The following is a 23,528-nucleotide window of genomic DNA, read 5'->3' on the forward strand; positions in this document are numbered from 1 at the left end:
TATATATATATATATATATATATATATATATACACACACACACACAGGGTCCTTTGTTTTTTGTTTGTTTTTGTAATGTCCTTTAATCATATCTTCTATTATTTGTGTGTGTATTATACTATATGTATGTGCTGCTAATGGTTACCTGAATTCTTTGTGTATTACATTTTGTCAATACAAAGAAACTGTATACATCTCTAGAATAGGGCTTTATTTTCCCTCCAGATTTTTCACTTCATACTACTATATAATGATTTGTCTTGCATGTTATTAATATTTCTGTTACAAGGCTTTGATTCCTCATTTCCGTGTGTTTATTGTTTGCATGTCTATTATGAAATAAATGAAGTACATCGAGACAAAGGTGCGATTTCTATCAATATATTTGAAAGAAAATATTTACAAAATAAATTAACAATGGAGCAGGTTTCTGCAAGTAGTCCAGCAATTTCACACTCATTGAAAATAAGTCATTTATAACGTACAAAAATTCAGGCGAAGGCAGTTTGCACATATACAAGGATACATACAGAATAACAAGCTGCCCCGTGCGCAGCAGGCACGTCGACGCTCGAGTCTCTGATTCAGAGATCCAGTCAGCGTCACGAAAGTACAAACAGTGCATGTGTCACAATTCAGTATTCACTCGAATGCATAGTTAGTTAGTTAATTCATTTCAGTCCTAGCTACTTCACTCTGACCATCAACACTTTATCTTCCATAGAATAATAATGATGACGTGTGTAATGTTCTGCTGCTACATGGAAGGCTCTGCTTATATGATGGTTTTACATTATGTTTATGCAAACTGGTTTAATTTAACTAACAAATGTATTTGCTATTATTACACTATCGTCGATGCATCTGTATCCTGTTCCTTCCCTCTGACCCGTCTCATGCGCTGCTGTTATACTTATTGGTTTCCTCCTGGGGATCATTACAACTTTACTTTACTGCTTATACTTTACAGTTTTGCTGCTTCAAACGCTCTTCTTATAATTCTCTGTTACTGCAACTTCAACGTGCTTTGTGCATTTGTTCACTGCTCATAGTTAAGAACCACAGATCAATACAAAGCCCTTTGCATTGTAGCTCGGATCTTTTAACCAACAAGCAGAGCTCAGTTCCCAAACAGTGCAGCCTCTACGTTGGGATATATTATCTGGGTATTTTTCCTATATAATTAAAATAAATTAAGAAAAACACTGAAAAAAAAAGGTCAAAATTCACAGGAACACACAGGGTCTGCAAAATCACAACGCTCAACACAAAATAAATACAGCTAAGTGAAGAAGAGAACACAAAAAAAAATAATTTTGAGGTGAAAACATGCAAGAATAAATTAAGTGTGCTTCATGTCTTCAAACAATACAATGAGTCCTCTTCATCCTGTTGCCATGGTCCCTCTGGTCTACGTTGGGCAAAGCACTGTAATAACAGTAGAGGTGAATATTAGCAGAGATACGAGTTACCAGGGATGAAGCTTCAGCATGAGAGGATCAGAATACATTACAAAGTGGGAGACAAAGAAAGGAAAAACAAAAGGAAAGTCTGAATGTGAGCACATCAGCTATTGCTGATGGCAAATGTGTGAAGTAGGGTGGGTGAGGCTAAAGAGTTGCAGATTAGACAGTGCTAATGACTAACGAGCATTAAACTGTGTCGTGAATGTAAACTGCAGGGTAAATAGAGCCTTAGTGTGTGTGGCAGTGAGTCCTGACACTAAACGAGGGATCAACAGTCACCGTGTTGGAGAGAGAGAGAGGTGGTGTGAAGTGAAAAGGAGAACATCAGGGTCAGACTGCACTACAGTTCAGTGGTAGAGAGGGGGCGCTCTCCCAATGTGAGCGGCAACAACCATGACAGTGCACATCACGTGAGAAACAAACCTCTCTGTCCATCGCTCACACCAGAGCTAGTGAGGGTTAGCCAGCGATAAGTCAGATCATAAGAAGTAGAGAAAACAGAACACATGTGAAAGGAGGGACATGAAGAAGAGATGAACGATAGCGAGAGGCCCTGAAGGACCATACAGTACAGTATTTTAATGTTATTATCAGGCTGGTTTGCTTCGACCAGCTGATTTCAGAACAGTGTGGAAGTCCATTTGCAGTTCAGACTTGCTTGACGTTGGCATTTTTTGTGTACAATTGTATTTACTGCTGCAGTGTATGATGCAGTTATACACAGCAACTGTTTTGAAAGCTTCTCTTGTTGATGCGTTCAAATACGTCTTAAAGACCAGATATAGAGTATGTTGTGACTTTAAAACTATTAATATTTGATTGTTGTTTCTCCAACAACAAAAACATATAAAAGTGATACTTAACGGCAGCCAACTGTCAAATTTGACATTTTGTAATGTTCGTCAACACACCAACATGAGTTGCTTTCAAAGTAGCTCCTGCTCTCAACTGCAAAGAAAAGCAATGCAAATGTAACTTTGCCAAACTTGGCTTGACAGAGATACAAAGCATGTTTAAAGAAGCTTCCACGATCGACTGGAACTCTTGACTGAGATGTAGGAAACAAAATCCAAACAACTAGAATAAATATGTGAAAAAGGTAGAGTGAAGAATTAATGATCCAAAGTAAATTGCAAAACAGCCGTTGTGGTTCTTTAACTTTTACGTCAGCAGTACCAGAAGGGTGCAGACACACTGCTAAACATCACAGCCCCACCTTCTACAGGGTGGAGCAGGGACATGCTCTATGCGCTAAAACACTCACCCAATAAGATGATCGTGGTAAAGTTAAATTATTGGTATAATAGAGAATATTGTCATGTGAGTGACTTTAAAAAGCTGTCTAACCCGCTGTCATGGTAGAGAAGTGAAAAATAGAGCCCAGGTATTAAAAACACAGGAATTATCATGTAAGAAAGAGCAGACTCACACAATGTTGCTATTCTTTAATTGGTTCATCTCTATTTATGCAGATGGACCTTATGATTTATGATTACCTCATTTAAGATGGTTTGTTTGTTATTTCCTAAAAAAGGATGTTCACTACAAAAAGATCTGTGGTGCAATAAAAATATTTGTATCTTAACGAAATTAAAGGTAAAGTGATGCCAGTATGTTTTAGTGCCGTTTAAAGTGTCTTTAAGCATTGATGATCATCAGTATAACAACGTGAATCTTATTTTGGCCAGGATAATCGTGACTTTACATTTCCATATCGGCCCATAGTGTCGTAACAAAAAGAAGAGAAAGGCTCACCTTTGAGAATATAGTCTGTTAAGAGACTGGGCACCTTGTCACTGTCGTCTCTCATGGCTTGTAGGACTGCAAGACAGCAGAAAGGGGAGGAGTGAATGGATCAATCACAGCCACTGAAATACAAGCACTGCTGGTGCAGATGAAGAGACTCACTCTTAGTCAGGATCTGGAGGTCCTCTAGCGACGGAGGGTGTCCCTTTTTCTCATAAGGGATGACTGTGGTCAAATACTGTAAGCCATCATAAAAAACAGAGAGAGAGACAGGGGGAGAGAAAGACAGCTGAGATAAATAATAATAATAATAATACAATTTATTTATAAAGCGCTTTTCACAGACAAAAAAATCACAAAGTGCTTTAACAGAGCAGAAATTTAAAAGCATAAAAAACACAATGTGACCATATGGTCAATAAATTACATACACAGAGAAAAAAAAATAAAAATAAAAATAAAAATAAATAAAAAATGAATACATTTTAAGAGCAGGTCCAGGACATGGGTTGTTACTCAAACGCCAGCCTAAAAAGGTGGGTTTGAACATATGAACATAAAGGCTCTGTCTTGGATGTGTATATTTTTTAGTGCAGAAAACATGAAGATAAAGATCAGCAGCAGAGAGAGAAGTACACAGTAACCTGTCTGTCACTGCACCCGCTTCCAAAAGTGTGCCGGAAGCTGTTCTGAATGACAGAGGAGATGCCCTCCATGCTGAAGCGCTGAGGAGGAAGGAAGTAAAGCGGAGAAACATGAGATGAGAGCGCTCACCAAAGATGGGAAACGATTTCTGGAGAATATAGCATGTTGGAAAACAAACACAGCGAGAAATGCAAGCCTAGCGTGGAAAAGAAAAACCTAAAGATATCACATGATCTCATCAAGAGACCAGAGGTGAAAGAGTAAAGCCCTCACCGATCCGAGCGTCTTCTCCGCGTGGCCCTGCGACGTCCCAGCTCCGCCTTTAAGCTTCTTCTTCTTCTTCAGCAGCTCCCGGTGCTCCTTCTGTCGGTTTTGCACGTCGATGAGCGCAGAGATGAAGCTGTTCTTCACCTCTTTCTCGAAGTCCAGCTCGTCCCTGAGAGCCAGCTGCTGCACCAGCTCCTCTGAGAACATCCTGATGTTCGTCTCAGTCTCCTCCAGACTTTCATTCAGCTCTGCAACACTCAGCGTCCTCACTCCTGGGCCGCACACACACACACACACAGATGACATTATAAGGGTTCACACTCTTTTCTTGAGGTCATTTTCAGTAAAGCTCTAGCTGCTATGACAGACAGGGGTCGCATCATATGATCCTCTATGTGGATGTCTGATTGAAAAGACGTGCAGTCTATGGCGATAACTTTACTATGACATCATCTCTTACGTGCTTAGAAATGATGACAACCTGATCATAGAATAACATAATGATAAAAACTAGCACAGTTACCAGCCAGCAGTGGCTAATGTTTACATTTCCTGCACTAAAGTGGGAACCTGCATGAGTTACCATGTGACTTTGTGGGTGTGTTCACAGCGATTCCACGAGATAGCAGTCTGTTCAAAATACTCACGTTCCATAAACTACCGTTTGAATGTTAATATGATCCTGAACATAACCGTTTTATCTGATAGATAGCCTTGTAGTTCTCCTTGGAAAATAGGAAATGTTGATATCATTTTCCAGGACAAGACGAGACTTTCCAGGACATTTGACTTTTGTGTTTTCCTTGACTTGAAAATTGGTAAGCCTGCCATTCTTTTAGATTGTTCATATTATCAACAAATCCCATAAAAAGACCAAAACCAATGAGTCCAATAGCTCATTCATTCCTGAAAACATAAACCATCAAACACTGATCATGAATATTTAATTTAAAAAAAGGTGAGTAATTTCCTAAAAGGGCCGGGTACTGTAGTTTTTAGAAAACAAACAGAAGTAAATATCATATTTGTTGTGGACTATGTAGGTGCTCTGGTGAGTATTTATGGATGTGGGAAGATGTGAGTGGGATAGAGTCAAAATAAACTACAGCGCCGAGATTCATCGAAATAAAGGAACGTGTCACCCAGTGCAACGGCGTGGCAATGGGAGCTACACCAATGAATCACAAGTGATTGTGAGACACTGCAATGAAATCAGCACGGCAAAAACACCGCGATGTGCTGGTACTTTTGTCCCGATAGCATATCACAAGAGCATGTTTGATGATATATTACTGCTTATTGGTTCCTGATCAGTGGACACTCACTGGACTCGTAGCTGGGGCTCCTGGTGGCCCGCTGGACGTCCAGCGAGAGCATCGACAGGTCCGACTGAGAGGGATTGGGCCCTGCCTCCGTGTCAGGAGAGTCCTGCATCATCTCTTCTATCTCCTCGATGACCTGCACGGAGCACCAGCACACACATCAGAGAGGCAGCACTCAAAATAAATAACCCAACAAGCATCAGTTATTAGAAGGGATTTCAGTTACGTTAAGCTGCTCATTCGTAAGCTTGACGCTGTGTGGCAGCGTCTGGGATAAACTACACTGGAGACTGATGGCTAACAGTAACTTACCTGCTCTGCTGTGAAGAGGGGCTCCTCTGCGAGGCAGGAGACGATGATGGAGTGCATGTCCAGCTGCTCCCTCAGCTCCTCGTCGTCCGACAGCTCCGCCGTGACATCAGTCTTTCTCTGGCCAGGAACAGGGCCGAGGGAGGGAATTTAATCAAAGCGCTAAACCCTGGCACAATGCATATTTGAGATTTGTGAGATGAGTGGAAAAGAGATTTGGGGGGTGAGGGAGGGACGGGGGCTGGGGATGTAGGGAAAGTGGGACAGCGATGGGGCGGGAGGGGTAAAGTCACTCACGGGTTTCTCCTCCAGGTTGAATGTGGGGACGTGGAGGGCGCACGTTCGAGACTGTTTCCAATCCACCGGCATCACGCGCCCATAGTTACCGCTCAAAACCTTCCAGAGTCTGTGGAGGGACGAACAACATTTTAGTCCAAAATGCTAAATTATACTGAGATTATTTAAATTCAGTTTACTTGTCAAAGTGAGTACTACTCAGCCGGTAAATACAGTCTGGAGAGAGCTTTCTTGAGTCTGAGAAAATATCGGTCAGAATTCAGGAAAGGGAGGCATGGAGTTTGACATTTACCAGGCAGAGGAAGAATAACAAAAGGCGTTGTTTAACTGCATTATGGGAAATGTAGTATCTAGTGTGAAGGGGGGGATTAAATGACTGGGATCAAAACCATGAGAGTATGAGGGCACTGTACGGAAAACTAAATTTTTCATACATTTTAATTAAGGGCACTGGTAGTGACTGTTTGTACTAAGACACCACATTAAACACTTTTCGGTATCAAATCCAGAAATATCACAATCAGATTAAACTGCTTTTATGTGGATGTTTAATCCTCAACAGAGCTTATCAAGTTTAAAATGCCGTAAATGATGACATTTGAAGGCATCATAGAAGTCCAAAGCTAGTGCCAGTGACAATGCTTCATGTTTGTAAAGTGTTTATTTCACTGTGCACACACGGTTTGTTCACTAAACACATTCAATGTCATTGAAATTATTATACTTATATATATTATGTACTTATTTGCAGTTTTTAAACAATATCATCATATTTAAATGTAACATCTTTTATTCTGATAAATTACAGACAATTCATGATCAAAATAGTTGCAGATTAATTTCCGAATGATCAACTAATCAACTAATCATCTGACCGTTTCAGCTCCTAATAATCATCATGTAGGATAGTTTTGCAATAACAATATTCATGAGGATAACAAGTTGAAACAATTACACATATGGTCCTACAAGTGATTCTAGCATAAAAATCACCAACCAAATTCAAATAAGCAACTAAATAAAAACAAAACTATTACTTTTCAGTCCACATATCGGCCAATATCTGTTTTTAAAAGCAATTTAGGGCCAGACACCGATAGTATGCCGATATCAGTGCACCTGTTTGGTTGCATGTGGCTTATATTTCCAGTCTGTTATTACAGTATAGTAAATCAGACATATGAGTTTTGATGGCTTGACAATAGATGGGGGCAGTGCTGTCACTATAAACCCAGCACATCCTAATAGACCATCACCTTACCATTTCTAAAAAAAATGTTATCGATCGAGGAAATGAAATGTCCCATTGCCAATAACATGCCTTTATATGCATTTGAAAATGCAACCTGCAGCAGTGAGTTAAAGCGTCATCATGTAAATAAAGACTAGCCTCCGGTACAGGCCGCCGGAAACAAAAACAAACTCACTCGTCTTTCTCCAGCAGCGAGTCCTCTGTTATCACAGTCACCGGAGCGATGCTGTCCGTTTTGGCGTTAAAATTTCCGAAGCACACCGATAACTTCTCGTCAAAATCGTTTACCAGGTCCTCCATGGACCTGAAAGCGCCGGTGGTTTCCCCGGGGGAGAAGCCGCTGTCTCGTAGCTCGGGGATACCGCCATCATCATCCAAGAGGAGCCGTGGAGCGGCTTCCCCCGCGGCGGCTACGCGGCCTTTGTGCGGCAGCAGCGTCCGGTCTGAAACCATGCTCAAATCACCCAGAAGCGGCCAGCCGTCGTCGAAATGTGCGACAGGTGCAGCCATAGCCCGGACCAGCCTAGTAGCCCCGGGTTAAGGACGGGTGTGCACCGGGACTGGCAGGCCTCAACATCCCCTCTGAATGCCCCGCTCACTCCCCACAGCGAGCGCGGCTGAACGGGACAGTATGGCTGCACCGCACCGGGCCGACTAGTGGCTGACCACAGCAACCAGACCGGAGGACCATGGCACCACAGCCATTCAGTGCCAATAACAGTTTGGACATCAATATATGTCTAAAGCATAACAAAACTCATACTGCATCATTATTCATTTCATAAATTGGTCCTATTAAAATATATATTTTTTCATCTTTTTGTTGTTGCTTGTTTCATGCAAAAGAAACAGTCACGAGACAATTCATCAAAACACAACATAAGAGTTTACACGCATGACAAGTGTGTGTGAGAGAGAGAGACAATGAGTGGTGGTATCAGCGACCCCCTGCAGATGAAGCAGGAACTACAGACCTCGGTCTGCAAGGTCTGTTGCTCGCCCTGGCAACGGACTCCAAACAAAACAAAACCCTGAGAAGAGGCCTTTTCTCGATCCAGATAAGAAAACCCCGAAGCCTAAATATCTATCTACCTATCCTGTCTCAGGTGAAATGAGCTCGCCTTTGTCGATGCTGAAGAAAACGAGGCGCACTCCTCTGCAGGGCCCTCTGAACGAGCAATGGTAGGTTGTTTACTGGCACATCACAGTGTTGCTTAACTTTAGTGTTCAACTGTGAGGAAGTCATACAGGAAGCAGATGCATTCAACTGTGTTTGACCTGCAGGGGCAGACAAAAGGTGCCCATCAGGAGGAACATGTTAAAAGGTAGGTTTCTAGTTCAGCATTATACTAAACATGACGACACTATACTGCACTGACAGGGACCATACCGATTTTATACTCAAGTTAAAGCACATACTGTAACAAATACATAGTAAAATGATGTAAAATCAGAGAAAAATGATCACAATGTATGAAGGTAAGTGACTATTCTATTATATATTATATAATCTGATTATCATTATTCATGCATTAGCAGCATTTTACTGGTGTAGTTGGAGCTATTTTTTTTTAAACAGTGTTATGTTAAAGCATGCAACTAGTTATTCCTGGCATTAGTCAGCTTATTGTTTGGTTTTTAAAACATTGGAAAATATAAATGCACATCACATTTACCCAGAGCCCCCAGTGATACCTTCACATTGCTATGTGTGAACAAATAATAATAATAATTAAATCCTCACATTTGACAAGCTGGAACCATAAATATTTTGGTACATTTGATGAAAAATGACTTCCTTACATTCATTTTCTGTCATTGACTAAGTGAGTTATATAAAATAATAGTTTCAGCTGTTGGATAGTTTAATTTGTATCACATCATCATATTAGTTCTTCATATGTTTGTACGTAAAGTCAAATAGTTACAGTGGACTAAAAAAGTAGAATATGTCCCTGTAAAATGTAGTGAAGTATAAAGATAATACTCAAGTAATGTGCTGTGCAAGTACCACACATTTGTACTTAAATACACCAGAGTAAACATGCCACCATTGACTGTCACATTACTCTGACAAACAGATTTTTGACTCTCACATATTTGTATGTTTCTTCCCTCAGAATTTCAGGCTGCGTTGGTTGAGGATGATGATGATGAATCCTCTGATCTAACTCCTCCCCCGACCCGTCACACTGCAGCCAATGATGCCGCCACTTCAAAGTCAAAAGCCCCATCAAAGAAAGGTATAAGTTAATACAATGTTTTTTATTCCAAAGCAAAGTACATCTTATTTTATTTATTGTTAAACAAACAAACTTTTAGCTTACCATATCAAAAGATATACATTTGAAGAGTGCAAAGGATGCTTTTACGTACTTTAAGACTCTGATATTTAGGTGCTCCACCGAGCGACTTTGAGCTAATGTCTGCCATGATGCAGCGGGTCAGCCTGCTGGAGCAAAGCGTGAGGAGCCAAGCAAAGGAGATTGAGCGCAAGGTGAAAACACACACCTCCGCCAGATGAGCATTAAACAGTAAAAACAGACATCTTTCAAACATGTCACTTTAAATTCCTTCCAAAAGGATAAAAGGATTTCAGTGTTGGAGGCAAAGCTGAGATTTCCCAAAGAATCAGGTAACATCTACAGACCTCAGTTAGATGTACTCTGAATCTGTAAATAAAAGTGTTAGATTGTGTCCACATCGTGGCTGTGTGTGCATTTAGAGAGTACCCATGAGCCGAGTGGAAGAGACAACCTTGAGAGAAGGTGCCAACAACTGCAGGATCAAGTGTCTGAAATGGATGTAAGTTGACTTAATAAAACATTTCATCATTATATCAATATTGTGATGACATCATACTGAATTCTGCCGATCCCTATCTTGCAGAGCTTTCTGAATGACTATGGTCTGATCTGGGTGGGAGATGGTGAGAGCAGTGACTCGGCTGAAAGTGAGCAGCCAGGTATCGTCTCAATCTGCACTCATCTTTACAGGCTGAACACTTACCTTGCACCGAGCTTTAACGTCACTGTACTTTCTACATAACTTGTTGGGTATCTTTTCCTCTGCAAAGACGCCTCTGTGGCCAGGAGCTTCTACATGAACTTTGACCTGGCGCTGCAGAGGATCAGGGAGCTGAACATCCTGGCAGGGGAGGGAGAGTGTTTTGTACAGTCGACAGCCACAGGGGCACATTTGGCAAGAAAGGATCCTATTCAACTGGGTCTCTACCGCAACGGCATCGTCATGTTTGAAGGTCCTTTCCGCTCCTATCAGGAGCACAGCACACAGGTAAGCACAGGAAATCATTTCATATTTTAACCTGGATTCTTTTGTGGTTCAAATCAAATCCTCTTTCTTTGGTCTTTGCAGCGGTGCATGCAAGAGCTGATGGACGGGTATTTTCCATCTGAGCTTCAAGAAAGATTTCCAGATGGTGTGCCCTTTGAGGTTTGTTTCTACTTTACTGTAAGCAGATGTGCATACGTGTGACTTTGCTACTTCTTAAAACGTTTTTTGTGCAGGTTCTTGACAGGCGAGATCAGGATTTTATCTCCAGGCTTCCTTGGAATAAGTTTCCCGGCAAAGGACAGGCTACTCGTGGGGAGAAAGATGAATCATCGAATGCCGTCAGCTCTCAATTACCCGGTCTGTCCTGCACACATCACACCGCTACAATGAAAAGTCGGACCTGAGGGGGAGTTTCCTCACTCTTAATTCTCATGTTTTCTTCCGGCCACAGGCAAGAAGTTGAGCACGGATCAGTTCCTGAACAGGTTACCAAAAGTGGTAGTGAAGGCTGCTTGTGTGATTGACGTCAGGGACTCACTGAGGGCTGTCCTGCAGGTGAGCAGCAAGCAGGGAGGATCTCACCTCATTCCAAGGATGCCTACTTCCCAAAAGCGTTTGTACCTAGAGGTCTTGTGTTCTCAGCAGAAAGAAAAAGCCCGTCTGTGCTAGTGCTGAACCTCCACTCACCTCAGTATATGCTCATTATCTTACTTTCACTAGGGTTCGTCTGATGCACAGAGCAGCAACTCGGTGATCCTCGTCGACACACCGGCACGGCAAGTGATACGAGAGAGGTATTCAAAATGTGGTCTTACATTATGTAAGCACACTGATGAAAAGATATATACCATCAGTTTTGTTGCCTAAACCGAGAGGATACGCCAAGGTTTCTAAAGATGTTTTGGAGTAAACTACAAAATGTTGCACAGTTTTAGAATATTTCCATTTGGTAATGTAAAGCATCTTGGGTTTATTAATAAGTCATTCAGTGTAAGATACAAGACATATTGTACGATGGTGTCAATCTGTGTTCAAATCATTTTCCATCTCTGCAATCGTGTAGAAGTTCCAAGTAAAAACAGGGATTATAGGGTTAAAGGAATTACTAGAGCCAAGAACACACTACATGATGTAAAGGCTGATTAGAATACCGATTTGGCCACAGCAGCTGATTGTCAAGACTGTGGAGATTACTGTATGCACTGGTCTGAAATATAGGGCATGTCACCACAGACAGCCAGCATTCCTGAGCTTGTGATGGGGCTCAAATACCAAGTATGTTTTGAATTATATGCCTTACACCGCAGCTGAGTTACACTCCATGTAATGAATATCACATTGGTCGTTTACCGTCACTAGACTGCAGACATCCAGCCCCGACCGGCCTTCATCTGCCCGTGACGTCATCACGCTGAAGGTGAAATCAGAAGACGGGAATCATACTTACATCCTGAAAATGTGCTTCTCAGAAACAATGGGTCACCTGCGACAGCATCTGGACGAACACAGGTGAGGAGGAACTGACAAAGTATCTTTCCGTTAGCTTCCGTCTTTACGACATGTGACACAGGTTGTTTGTGTTGTCCTGCGTCACAGAGGGGGTGGACTCCCTGGTTATGACATCATCAGTGCGTTCCCACAGTGCTGCTTCGATGACGACCGGCAGACGCTCGAATCGTGCGGACTCACAGCTAATGCTACTCTGCTGCTGCGAAAGAGGCAACACCCCCCCCCCCATTCACTGACTGAAGTCAATAAAATGAACCTATAAAAAGGTTTGGTATCAGTTTCCTTCACAGCAGTCCTTTTTGACTCGTCATATTAGAAAAGCACAGGTGTTACTAATCACATTAACGATGGCTCAGAACTATTCAAGTGTTCCAAGAAGTCGTGACAGTGAGCCAGCATGCAAAATACCCCGAAACTGACCCCTGACTGGGACTGTTTTTATGTTGCGTAACACGAGTACAGGGATTGCTGTGCCTCTAAATGTGGATCGACAGATCACGTCATGGCTGATACGCAATCTGTTTATAGTTGGGATGAAATTAAAAATACATTGTTAGCCCTTTTAGATCACATCCCCGGTCATATTGTGCACCATAACATTATATTGGTAAAGAATTACAAAAAAAAAAGTCTTTGTATTTTTTAATTTAAATCATCTCTTCCTGGAAAACAAAATAAGTAAACAACCAATAATATCGTGATATCCATCCATCAATCGGCAGCTTTTACTAAAGCGGTGTGTGTGTGGAGCCACAGTCCTCTGTAACTCCGTATCAAGATACATTTTAAGACCAATCAAATGCAAAGGATTTGATTTAAATCCCTCATGAAACTTTACACCACTCAAACATTCTGTTCCACTGGGGAACAGTCACAGTACAGATGCTAGTAGCTCTGATTTCCGTCTCACTGGGTCTCTAATAAGATCCCTTATTACAGGAGGAACGGAAATACTGTATTTAAATATCTAAATGAAAATCAAGTTCAATTCAAAACAAAACGAAATGTTGAAAATCTTTATTTCTAAAATATGCAAATACAAACAAGGACAAAAGTATGAAAATATAAACATATTTTTCCCTTTTGCAAAACATTTGAGATGTTAAGGCATGCGGAGCCCGACTTTCCAAAGATAAATCTTGTGCTACTCACGTTTAAAAAAAAAAAAAAAGAAAAAAAAAAAAAGAGGTCCCATGAAATGAAAAATGGCTCGTCTGTCCCTGGGTGTGTTGTTGCATATATTTATATTAAAATCCCTTTCTCTTCCTGTAAAGTGTCACCTTTTTTTCTTCTTCATTTAAAATGGCTTAAAACTCCATCCTGTACAATGTGATTCAGGGCTGATCCAGCCAGCCCCTCCCACCACCATCACATTGGATTAAAACATGTTCCTCCCTCAATGACTGATGACAATCTTTACACTCATCGGGCCCAACATCGAGTCCAACATGAAACATCAAAGCAGGGGAAGAACTTACAATCTAAAAGCCACTTCATGGGACCGCAACACAAGTTAGCTCAAACATTTTTAAGCATATTATTACAGCGACACATTAAGAGGCTTTCACAGAGTTGTCAATGCGAACAATAGAAAATAAATAATACTGAAGATTAATACTGTTTGTCAGTCACACAGTTATCAAACACTTTAACCACTCTGTCAAAATGCGAGTCAGCCATTATCAAACTGAAATGTACAGTAAGCCGTAACGTTATATATTCATCTACACGGAGCAGATTCGACAAGTTTTAACTTTGTTTATCTACCGGGAACAAAAACAGTGTAGGGGCCTCCGCCCAAAAGTTTGTCTGCTACATTCAGAGTCAGGGAATGTATGGACTATCCCGCTGGTTAACACGCTGAGACAAAAGGTCGTATTGGAAGAGTCAGCTGCAGCCCTTTGTGGTTCGTCTTGACATGAACTAGCATCGCGGTTGCAAACGTGACAGAAAAAGGCACATGTTGGTGTTCATTCAGAACGAGGCCCGCAGCAGAGAGAAGCGTTCACAAACACTCAGACTCGCTGCGTCGACCAGAGTTTCTTTGGTAATCAAACTGTTGTAGGCCCGTTGGTGTGAGAAGCTGATTTGGTATTAACCTCTTCAGTATCAAGTCTTATACCGCACAGCAGAGTCTTCTGTTACAAGTCTTCACCATTTTAAATAATGGTACATTAGTAACATCTACTTGTGGATTCAGTTAAAAGCACAGGTTTAAAAAAAGAAAAAAAAAAAAAAGTTCCAGTTGATTGTCAACCACTTCTTGGATAATCTCCCTCGAGAGGGAAATTCAGATTTAAATAAATTATATTCGTCGGGACTTCTACACAAATGGTTATCCACGAGAGTGGAACAAACGGATAAGACTGTTTGGTTACTGACAGTATTCATGTCATCATTGGTACAAAATAAAACACACGCACAACGCTTAAGGATCAAGTATTAGAGGTAAGTTATTTTCCGTTAGCCCTTGGACTGAAATAGATTAACTCACCGGGGGAGAGGGGGGGGGGGTGCTGAGCTACAGGCAGGCTGGAAAATCAACGTACAGTCAGTCGAGAGAAGTAGAAGCTAAACCATTTGGGCTTTCCTCTGTCCTCATTTTAAGTCCTCTTTCTGACATTCAGTAACCGGTCATCAAAGACGAGCCCGTTTTAGACGCTTCAGAGGTGCAGCGGGGGCGGATGCAAGTTTTCCTACGTCACCTGGCTGGCAAGGCTACTGGGTAATGCAGTTCTCTCCCATGTCCTGCGCGTACCTGTCCAGTATTACGTTGCGTAGTTCCTCGACATCCCGACGGAGTTGTTGAGCTTCGACCAGCTTCTTCTGCAGCACCTCTGGACTCATCCAGTTCTCGTCCTGCCCTGCCACTGGTGGAGGCGCTGGAAAAAAACAAAAAAACATGACCGATTCATGTTGTACAATTCAATATTTCACAACACTGACTAAAACAAAATCATCACGTTGAAAAAGTTCAACTTAAGCAGTGCTTACATGTGAGGCCGAGCAGCAGGGAGAGGTTGGGATCTTGTCCCTGAGCCCTCTGGGTCAGAATGCTGCACAGCGAGCGCAGGTCACTGAGGCAGGACGCGATCTCTACATGAAGCCCCTGGGTGAGAAGAGTCCCGGCGGGCTCCAGGGCAGATGACGCCTGGTCGGTGCCCCTCTCTTCTGGATCGCTCATTTTCTCCTGCAGTGTCAGATTCTGCTCCATCAGTTCCTGGTTCTGGGCAGACAGCTGAAACGCAGCAATCAGGGACAACATTATCCAGGGACAGTGTCATTAAGGACTCACCGGCTCTCCTGCCTACCGTACTAACACACGGGAGCTTCTGTTTTTGAATCAATCTGTTGTCTCACCTCCTTCATGGCTGTGTGGAGCTCCAACACATTCTGCTCTTTGGCCAACACGTCTTCTCTGAGAGCCTGAGAGCTGCTCTCCTCCTGGGATATCTGCTCCTCCAAAGTCTGCAGACACGGACGATTAAAGACATCACAAATGTTAAGAGATCGACTATGGAGACTATAAACTGAACAGGAACCACCCAAGTCCTTTAGAGATAAACACCTGGATCTGGGAGCCAAGCTGTTCCATCATTCTGTGCTGCTTCTCAATGACCTGCAAAGAGAAGAATCAGAAACTAATTCACTGGTTGTACTTGTGGTATTTTGGGGCTGCTATACAGGTCTGTACAGGTAATGCAAGAAGGAACACAATGACATTATTGACAAATAGATCCCCGGGACCAACTAGAAAAGGACACTTTTCGGAAAGGGTAAAGCAAGTAGAAGAGTGTGTGGGACGGATCGTAAAGCTCTGGGTAGCTCTGTAATAAAATGATTAACGTCCCCTACATATATTTCCCATTGACCAATGTTTACGGTAGAAAGATATCTGCACGTTGTGATTGTTGTTCCTTGTCACATGACATGATGTGTGCGCGTCAGATTCCAAAAGTGGAACTATTTTCATCTCAGACGACATCGCTCTCACTTTTGGGCCTAACGCACGTCTACATTGAGAACAATGGATTTGTGAACAGCCCCTAGTGACGGACCTTTTTGAGTCTCTGCTGCTCCTCTCTCAACATATTGTTCTCTCCTCTGAGCTTCTCCATATCCAAGGAAGGCAATCTGGCTCCATCCTCCAGGCCCTGCTGTACCCGCTGCTGCATACTGATGAAGACCAAAATAAAAAGTTATTACCGCTTGAATTAACATGCCCACTGAGAGGACGGTGCACTGCTGTCGGACTGTGTGTGTGTGTGTGTATACATACTCTGTGATGGTGGTCAGCAGGTCCCTCTCCCTGCGTTTCTGATCGTCCAGCTGTGTGTCTTTTTCTCGTAGTTGTGAGCGCGTTGTCTCCAGACAAACCTCCAACTCTCGTACCCTCTCTTGTAGCTGAGCTGCCTGCTGTTCAGCCTCCACAAGCTGACAAACAAAAACCCAAACACATGTCCAGGTTTAATGATTTGCACATCTCGGCCCAGTAAGAACAGATGACACTTAAGCAGAAAAGTCCTGACCTGCTTGTTCTGACTCTGGTAATCCTCCAAGGTGGGCAGGTCAGCCAGGTAGCGCTCCAGAGTCTCAATACGCTGCTGGTTCTCTCTCTTCAGCTCCGTCTCTTTTTGACACTTCTTCTTCAGGTTGCTGATGTGCTTGTCTCGACTGCGGATCTGCACAAAGAGGCAAAAGCGGTAAGCGGGACGCTGTAATAACAAGTAATCGATGTTGAACCCATTCATAACTCAAGGGGAGAACATATGACAAACTGCTGCTACAAACAGTCACATGTTGGCCTAAAGGAAGCCACTTCAGCTCCTTTCTTTCTTCTTTCTCTAAGAAGATGAGTATGTGAACATCTATTCATCAATAGCGTCTCAGATCATGTGGGGAGTGAAGCGTTTTGCTATGTTGTCCTAAAATATCAGCCGTTTGGTACTTTTTTGGCAGAATATGAACCAGAATGTTACAGCGTTACAACATTAACAAAGCACAGAGACTTATAAGCAGTTTAAAATAGAGAGAAACATATTTTGCCATTTTAAAACACCTCCGTGACATTTATTCACTTCGTGTTGCTTTGTGTTTCGCTCGCTTGCAACACTGCATGTTAGGAAGATCTGTTCGGCAAGCACACAAACCCTCTCTTCCTGTTTCCTCATCTCCTCCGCATGTCTCTCGCAGGTCTCCTTCAGGCTGTCGGTTAGTCGGCGCGTCTCGGCCTCAACCGCCCCGAGTCTGCGCTCCGCCTCCACTTTCTCCAGGACAACGCAGTCGGTGCGCTCAGTAAACTGGGCCCTCAGGAAGACGTTCTCCCTCTGGGCCTCCTGTGAAGCCGCAGTGCAACAGTTAGGTTTCTGAGGCTCTTGAGGGTAAAATAGTTTGTCGGGATGATGGCGGTGTGACACAGGGGGTTTGTGCCGTCACTAACCTGTAGCCTCAGCATACACATATCCCCGTAAGACGTTCCTCGACCCAGCAGGGCTCCATGGACCTGCAGCTCGCTTTCCCTCATGCGCTGCTCCATCTGGGTCATGTGCTGCTTTTGTCTGCATCACGACCAGGTCCAACCATCGCCAATGCAAGAAAAAAACAATAAAGTCATCAATATTGCGGAAAAACAATGTTTAAAAGCACCGTATAGCCCCTGGCTTTAGCGGACAAACTAATATTCAAACACTAAATTTCTCTCCCACTATATTAAATCCTTTAAACGGACTCAATTGTGCAATTTCACAGTATCAAATCAAAATGAAGTGTATCAAAAATGTCATTATTATCAGATAGCCCCAGAATGTCCCCACATGAGCAATGGAATCATCTAAAAACACTTGCCTCTCAATGATGAGCTCCTTCTCCTTCAGCAGACTCTCACTGGCTTTGACCAGAGCATCCCACTTGCCAGACTCTGAGTGAGCGGGCGTCGAGTACAGCGACGGGTACTGGCCCACTCCAGAGCTCATGAGCTGGAACAAAAGGACAAACAGCATGCGACTGTTAGAGCTGCATCGTGTGGAGAAAACACGGAGCGCTGATGAGACGCAAAGCTTTACAAATGTACTGCGTGTGTGTGTGCTGTTGACACCTTATCTCAGCACAGTATAGATAGTGTATAGTGCATGTAGTACAGGTGTTGACACACACAACTCTAGAAATACGTAAAGCTCTGCTCTGGTGGAAAGATCATCATGACTTAAACCTGCAAGAAGTTCCACAATTTCTTCATTCCATTAAAACCTCTATGAATCGGATTTCAGGTTTGAATATTCTGCCCAGTCTCAGTATTTCAAAATACGTAAAAAGTTTTTTAAAATTGCGTAAAAGTGATAAAGTGAATGTGTCGGCACACAGAACGAGGAAGTCACTCCAGAGTGGCCCTCGGTCAGCAGGTCGTGGGGCAACACTGCTGCAACGTTAAAGAGCTGTTGTGCAAAGAAATGTTACCATTACGAGAGCTTTTTACAAGCTGCAGAGGGAAGCTGGGACAAGCTGTCTAGTGTTGATTAAGCAAAGGATTCCCTAAATTAAACACGTAATAAAATAAACCTGACAACACACCATGTGTTCCTTTGTTAATGTGGTGTTTATTGACTGGACAAGTCCTGCCATAGAATAAGACAAGCTGTCTGTATGGCTCCGGGCATTATTTAATGGAACGTTATTTTTCCAATATACATGTGTCAGAAACTATATTTACGATTTCAATGTCAACAAACAATCGACTCCCCTACATGTCTACTCCAATGGCCTTTACATTATCAGTGTTTTCCTCAGAGAACATCAAGTTTGTTTTGCCCCCCAGCAGCAGTAAAAAGTGACACTAATGTCTGCCCTCGATACTATGATCCAAAAAGAGCAGAGAAAGTTATGAAACACATAAAAATAAACCCCCTCTACATTACCCCTGGTGTAGCATACACTATTGTCTTCGTAGGATAAATGCTTACCTGCATTTGTTCCACTTGCATGCGTAAACTCTCCAGTTGCTGCTTATGTTGCTGTTGTTGCTGCCAGCTGGACAGGTCACCACATCTGTCCTGCCGCAGTGGCTCGTAACCTTTGGAGCCGGCGTGCTCCCTCAGCAGAGCCTGTGTCTGCAGGCTGAGAGGGTTTGCATAAACTCCGGCGGATCCGGCCGCACCGGGCAGACCGCCCCTCTGGTTAGAGGCCTCTGCCGGCCTGGCTTCAGGCAGAACCTTATAGCTGTGCTCCATGCCTCCTCTGTAGGCCTCAGACACACAGTCGGGGGCGTCTCTAATCCCGGTCGTCTGTAATCGGAGTCTGACGTCGGGGCACAGCCCCCCCAACAGGGCCGACTGGTTTAGCGTAGGCTCCACGGCGGGAGTGTCAAACCTCTGGCACTCGTCCATGCGCGTGTGATCCGAGGGGAACAGCGAGTGGTCCAGTCCATTGACGAGGCTGAGGTACCGGCTCAGGCAGTCTGGCTTTGGCCCCACGTGATCGGCTCCCACGACGGCCTGAGCGTCCAGGTTGGGCGAAGACGCCGATTTGGAGAGAGAGGAAGACTTTGAAGTGGAGGTTCTGGAGCCAGAGGAAGACCGGTGACCCTCAGAGGACAGGGAGTCCTCCTGGACCGAGTACGGAGGCTTAGAGGCCGGGGCTCCGGCCGTGGATGGCATGACATGTGCAGTGGGTATGGGGATCTGACTGCGGATGGGCTGGAAAGGGGGGCTGCTGCTGCTGCTGGAACTGCAGAAATCTTAAAAGAAGAAGGAGTCATTGGAAATCACATTAAGAGATAATCCCTCACTTCTCAATCCACAGACAGACTGTGTTAAATGAAATGCAGAATATCTGGAACACTACTGCGGGCTAGTTCCTCTATTCTCAGTCGGTGAAGTAAAGTAGATGCAGCCGGTTTATGGGTGGCCTACTTTAATGATGAGGTGTCACCACTGAAAGAATGAACTGGCTCCGACTGACTGGACCCAGGGAATAGGCTTATAATAGACTTAAACTAAAGCTCTGTATCACATGATTAACATAAACATATGTTGCTATATAGCATTGAAAAGCTTGTGTTAGTTGCCATATCCGAGTTTACATGTAAAACAATTATAATCCAATGTCTACTCTTGCAATAGAACTTTTTAAGTAGCATAAACTCCCTCAACAACATACAAAGAGAAGACTTCAGAGTATGCACCCAATCCCCTCCATTAAGCATGCACAAAAATGTTAACTGTCTTCATTCAACTTTAGAAACACAGCTAACATCTCCACAAGCCCCAGCACCATCAAAAGTTACATAACTCAGATTTGAACCGCATTACAAACCCGAGAGACCGGTTGAAGTCTGGAAACCTTGCATTCACTCGGACGCAACAAGCGTGTTATTGGCTGTGGCATGTTTTCTACAGCTCAACCGAGGTGAGCTCAGCTGAAGAACGCTTGAAATCAAAACCAAAGTCTGTCCTGTGCATTTCTGGACGATACCGAATCGACCTCTAAAAGCCAAAGTCTGACGGCGTCGCAGCAGGCGGCACCTGCCCAAAAGGTGTATTGTCCTCCAACAGCCGAACCGAGTTGTGAGCAAAACACACAAACAAGCGCACACAGGAAAGGTTAGGGGTATTTATAGCCCCCCCCCCCCCCCTCTCATGTTACAGAGTGATCTGTGGGTGCCGCTTATTTAAGCACCTTGCCTCCTCCCACTGTAACATCACACACACGTGTACATCCAAAGTCAATAACCTAGTGGGGCAGAAAATAATAAGTAAAGAGGTAAAAATATTATGAAAACAAGATCGAGTTTTCACGAAAGGTAAAACTTCACATATTAAAAAAGAGCCTCCAGGCTCCACTGATTCATCAGGACCGGCTAGAACAAGTCGAAACCGTTCGGTAGGAAGAACATTTGCTGAACAGACATTCTTGCCATTAGCCTGCAGCTGTAAATACCCTGCAACTAAAACAAAAACAAACAAAGAGCCTTCTTATTTATACAAACAACACCTGGCATTGTAAAGCTGTTTGATTTACGTCCCAAGTATGCTATATACGGTAGTATATGCAACAGGTCATTATTGTGGCTAAATGTGGGGCTAATTGTCATGTTGCTAGGCACGGCTGTCGGCTCAAGCGTCAGGACGAAGCTGTACAAGCACCAGACGCCTGCTCAACAGTAAATAAACAAGGCAGGTGAAGTAAACAGCTATAAATGTAAAGTATCCAAAGAACACATCACGTAAACGTGCAGGATTAGAAAATGCATGCACACCTGACAATTGATGGATGTTTAGAATTTAATAAGGATCTGGCCCACGATTTGCTTCGATGATGCTTCAACCTTGCTTGGCTCCAGACCTTTGAATCTGCCCACTCCACCGAGTTTGAGTGGACAATTCTGTCTGCTGCTTCCACCCGCCTAGGAATGGGTCAACTGACATTAGAAGCTGTTCTCTACACCGTCCCTTTACAGGTTTAGGCTACATCCACTCTACTACGTTTCCGTTTTTATAATTTCATTACTGCCGACATGAGGAAGAAGCAAGCCGTTATTGCCGTGATTAGAGAGCGGCGTGTCCAGCGGCACCATCAGCCCTATGGAGCGGACATTTGAAGTCACGGTTGGCTTCTTTTAAGAGGGCGATGTACACAGAACGGAGGACTTTCCTTCTCTTATCAATACTTAGTTTGTTCTGCACAACTATTGTGAAGTTCACAAAGAAACTGTAAACGAACAAAAGCATGAAGCGACAGAGACTTCAGCCACCGGCAGAGCTACGAGTGAGAGAACAGACGACAACAAAACCGTGAGGAAACGAGTGAGAGACGTGTGTTGACCAAATTTATTGGTCCGTAAACTTGGATTTCTACATTTGCATTTTAAAGATGCAGAGAGTACAAAAGTGAAGTAATGGACCCATATATATATATATATAACACCATACCATTATAATCTCCACCACAATGTTTAACAATTGGCAAAAGACAGTACATGTTAAATGTTCCATTGCATCCTCTGGGAAGCCAACACACACAGATGTAACTTGATAAAAATAAACCTTTGACCTGTTAGCAGTTATGAATAGTTTCCAACTGGCAGCATAAATACCAGCTTTGTGAAGTTCAAACCCTACAGTGTTGATGTACTGAAGATGTTTTTTCAGTTTGTGATTGCTGTTGCACAAGGGACCATCCACCCCAGCTATTACATGGAACCTCTCCAATACTGCATGTTGTTGTTTCCACACATTGTACATATGTATTATTGTACCGAGATAGGTACGCCCCATCTCCAGTGAGATTTTAATTTCTCTCTAGCGGGACATTCCCATTTGAAATCAATATTAAAAAAAAACAAAAAAAAAAAAAACACGTTGACTAGATGGGACATTTCACACCACAGGCAAGGTCCAGTTTCCATTTAGCCGTCCAGTCCTGTCATCCCAACACCCCATCCTCCCAATTGCCTATAACTCCAGAGTGTTGCAGCAGAGCTTTGGAGCATTTATGGCTGGGACTTTAATCTACCTCTGAAAATCTCCCGAGCAACTATAGTGGATCACAAACACAAACATGAAGAGAGTCTTTTCAGCCTCAGCACAAATAAGGGGTTGTGGTTGAGTCTGCGGGCCATGCATGGTTTTATCATGCATGGCACAAACTAGGCCTCCACTGACACAGTCTCCAAAACAACGTTACACAACACATACTGCAGGGAGGGGAAGAACAAGTCAAAGTGATCACCTTCTGTGCTGTCAGATGCCGAGGTGCCAAGACCAGTGTCCCCGCTGTCTGCCGTTCCCGGCCGGTGGCCAAAGCGGCTTTGAAACTTCTCTGACACAGCTGGTGTCTGCCACTCCATGTCAGCAAACCGAGCTGATGTTTATTTGTAAGACAAGACGATGGAAACAGAGGAGTAAATCAACACACGCTGGAGTGACATACGGAATACATTTTGACTGCAGAGTGTCAACTTACCGGCTGGTTTTGATTCAATATATCTGTGTGAGGTTGTCATTCCATACAAGACAATGTCACCTGATTGAGATGAGGAAACAAATACATTATATTACAGTACAGACACATTGACAAGACGATTGTTTAAGTTTACAGTACATAATCTACTTGACAAAAGTATCACTAGCTGAACTCTTGGAATATCTTGATGTAGGTGAGTAAAGCAAATCTCTGACAACCTATTCTTGAGATTCAGTCATCTGAGAAAACAGAGACAGAGGCTGGTGACTGGGACTGTTGAGATGTCCTTGGAGAAAAAGCTCCTTTGTTGCATAATGTATATTATGAACTGAACGTCCATATTAGCCTTGGACACAACAGCTGTTGGCCATCGACTGATCTGCTCAACTATCAAACCCATCTGCCCCTCAACAACCTCGAGAGAGAGAGAGAGAGAGAGAGAGAGAGAGAGAGAGAGAGAGAGAG

General features: G+C 43.2%; 3 protein-coding genes across 6 annotated transcripts in view; 1 reads left to right on the plus strand and 2 right to left on the minus strand.

Moving 5' to 3' along the window:
- The window catches only part of LOC116386570 (tetranectin), a 12,636-nt gene extending 3,006 nt beyond the window's left edge, over positions 1-9,630 (minus strand). Inside the window, exons 1-9 of one of the 3 annotated variants that reach the window (XM_031852906.1) lie at positions 9,401-9,487; positions 7,480-8,582; positions 6,053-6,161; positions 5,759-5,875; positions 5,450-5,582; positions 4,131-4,396; positions 3,857-3,937; positions 3,375-3,450; positions 3,222-3,287 (exon numbers count right to left, since the gene is read on the minus strand). In XM_031852906.1, the coding sequence (XP_031708766.1) occupies positions 3,222-3,287; positions 3,375-3,450; positions 3,857-3,937; positions 4,131-4,396; positions 5,450-5,582; positions 5,759-5,875; positions 6,053-6,161; positions 7,480-7,814 (1,183 nt within the window). In that variant the 5' untranslated portion in view covers positions 7,815-8,582; positions 9,401-9,487. Of the gene's footprint in view, positions 1-3,221; positions 3,288-3,374; positions 3,451-3,856; positions 3,938-4,130; positions 4,397-5,449; positions 5,583-5,758; positions 5,876-6,052; positions 6,162-7,479; positions 8,641-9,400 lie in introns of those variants that run through there. The other 2 variants (XM_031852908.1, XM_031852907.1) reach the window with 2 other exon arrangements.
- Positions 8,220-12,389, plus strand: ubxn11 (UBX domain protein 11). Its single transcript, XM_031852911.1, has 14 exons — positions 8,220-8,486; positions 8,589-8,629; positions 9,425-9,547; positions 9,701-9,801; positions 9,888-9,939; positions 10,030-10,109; positions 10,194-10,269; positions 10,381-10,598; positions 10,680-10,757; positions 10,832-10,955; positions 11,050-11,153; positions 11,319-11,392; positions 11,958-12,107; positions 12,195-12,389. The coding sequence occupies exons 1-14, from the start codon at positions 8,416-8,418 to the stop codon at positions 12,367-12,369; spliced, it is 1,467 nt and encodes a 488-aa protein (XP_031708771.1). The 5' UTR covers positions 8,220-8,415; the 3' UTR covers positions 12,370-12,389.
- The window catches only part of cep85 (centrosomal protein 85), a 12,050-nt gene continuing 859 nt past the window's right edge, over positions 12,338-23,528 (minus strand). The window contains exons 1-14 of one of the 2 annotated variants that reach the window (XM_031852905.1): positions 23,282-23,478; positions 23,064-23,123; positions 22,830-22,961; positions 19,064-19,836; positions 17,952-18,082; positions 17,548-17,665; positions 17,258-17,443; positions 16,637-16,789; positions 16,387-16,541; positions 16,166-16,283; positions 15,676-15,726; positions 15,468-15,575; positions 15,102-15,345; positions 12,338-14,989 (exon numbers count right to left, since the gene is read on the minus strand). In XM_031852905.1, coding sequence (XP_031708765.1) covers positions 14,826-14,989; positions 15,102-15,345; positions 15,468-15,575; positions 15,676-15,726; positions 16,166-16,283; positions 16,387-16,541; positions 16,637-16,789; positions 17,258-17,443; positions 17,548-17,665; positions 17,952-18,082; positions 19,064-19,836; positions 22,830-22,961; positions 23,064-23,103 — 2,373 coding nt within the window. In that variant the 5' untranslated portion in view covers positions 23,104-23,123; positions 23,282-23,478 and the 3' untranslated portion in view covers positions 12,338-14,825. Of the gene's footprint in view, positions 14,990-15,101; positions 15,346-15,467; positions 15,576-15,675; positions 15,727-16,165; positions 16,284-16,386; positions 16,542-16,636; positions 16,790-17,257; positions 17,444-17,547; positions 17,666-17,951; positions 18,083-19,063; positions 19,837-22,829; positions 22,962-23,063; positions 23,124-23,281; positions 23,479-23,528 lie in introns of those variants that run through there. The other variant, XM_031852903.1, reaches the window with a different exon arrangement.

Source organism: Anarrhichthys ocellatus, unplaced genomic scaffold, assembly GCF_004355925.1.
Source record: "Anarrhichthys ocellatus isolate YVR2014 unplaced genomic scaffold, GSC_Weel_1.0 scaffold13, whole genome shotgun sequence".
Lineage (NCBI taxonomy): Eukaryota > Metazoa > Chordata > Actinopteri > Perciformes > Anarhichadidae > Anarrhichthys > Anarrhichthys ocellatus.

Excerpts from the sequence above, each read along its gene's own strand:
- ubxn11 (XM_031852911.1), top strand. The coding sequence starts at position 8,416 with ATGAGCTCGCCTTTGTCGATGCTGAAGAAAACGAGGCGCACTCCTCTG. Across the intron at positions 9,548-9,700 it reads AAAAGCCCCATCAAAGAAAG|GTGCTCCACCGAGCGACTTT; the intron begins GTATAAGTTAAT and ends TCTGATATTTAG. Across the intron at positions 12,108-12,194 it reads CAGCATCTGGACGAACACAG|AGGGGGTGGACTCCCTGGTT; the intron begins GTGAGGAGGAAC and ends CCTGCGTCACAG.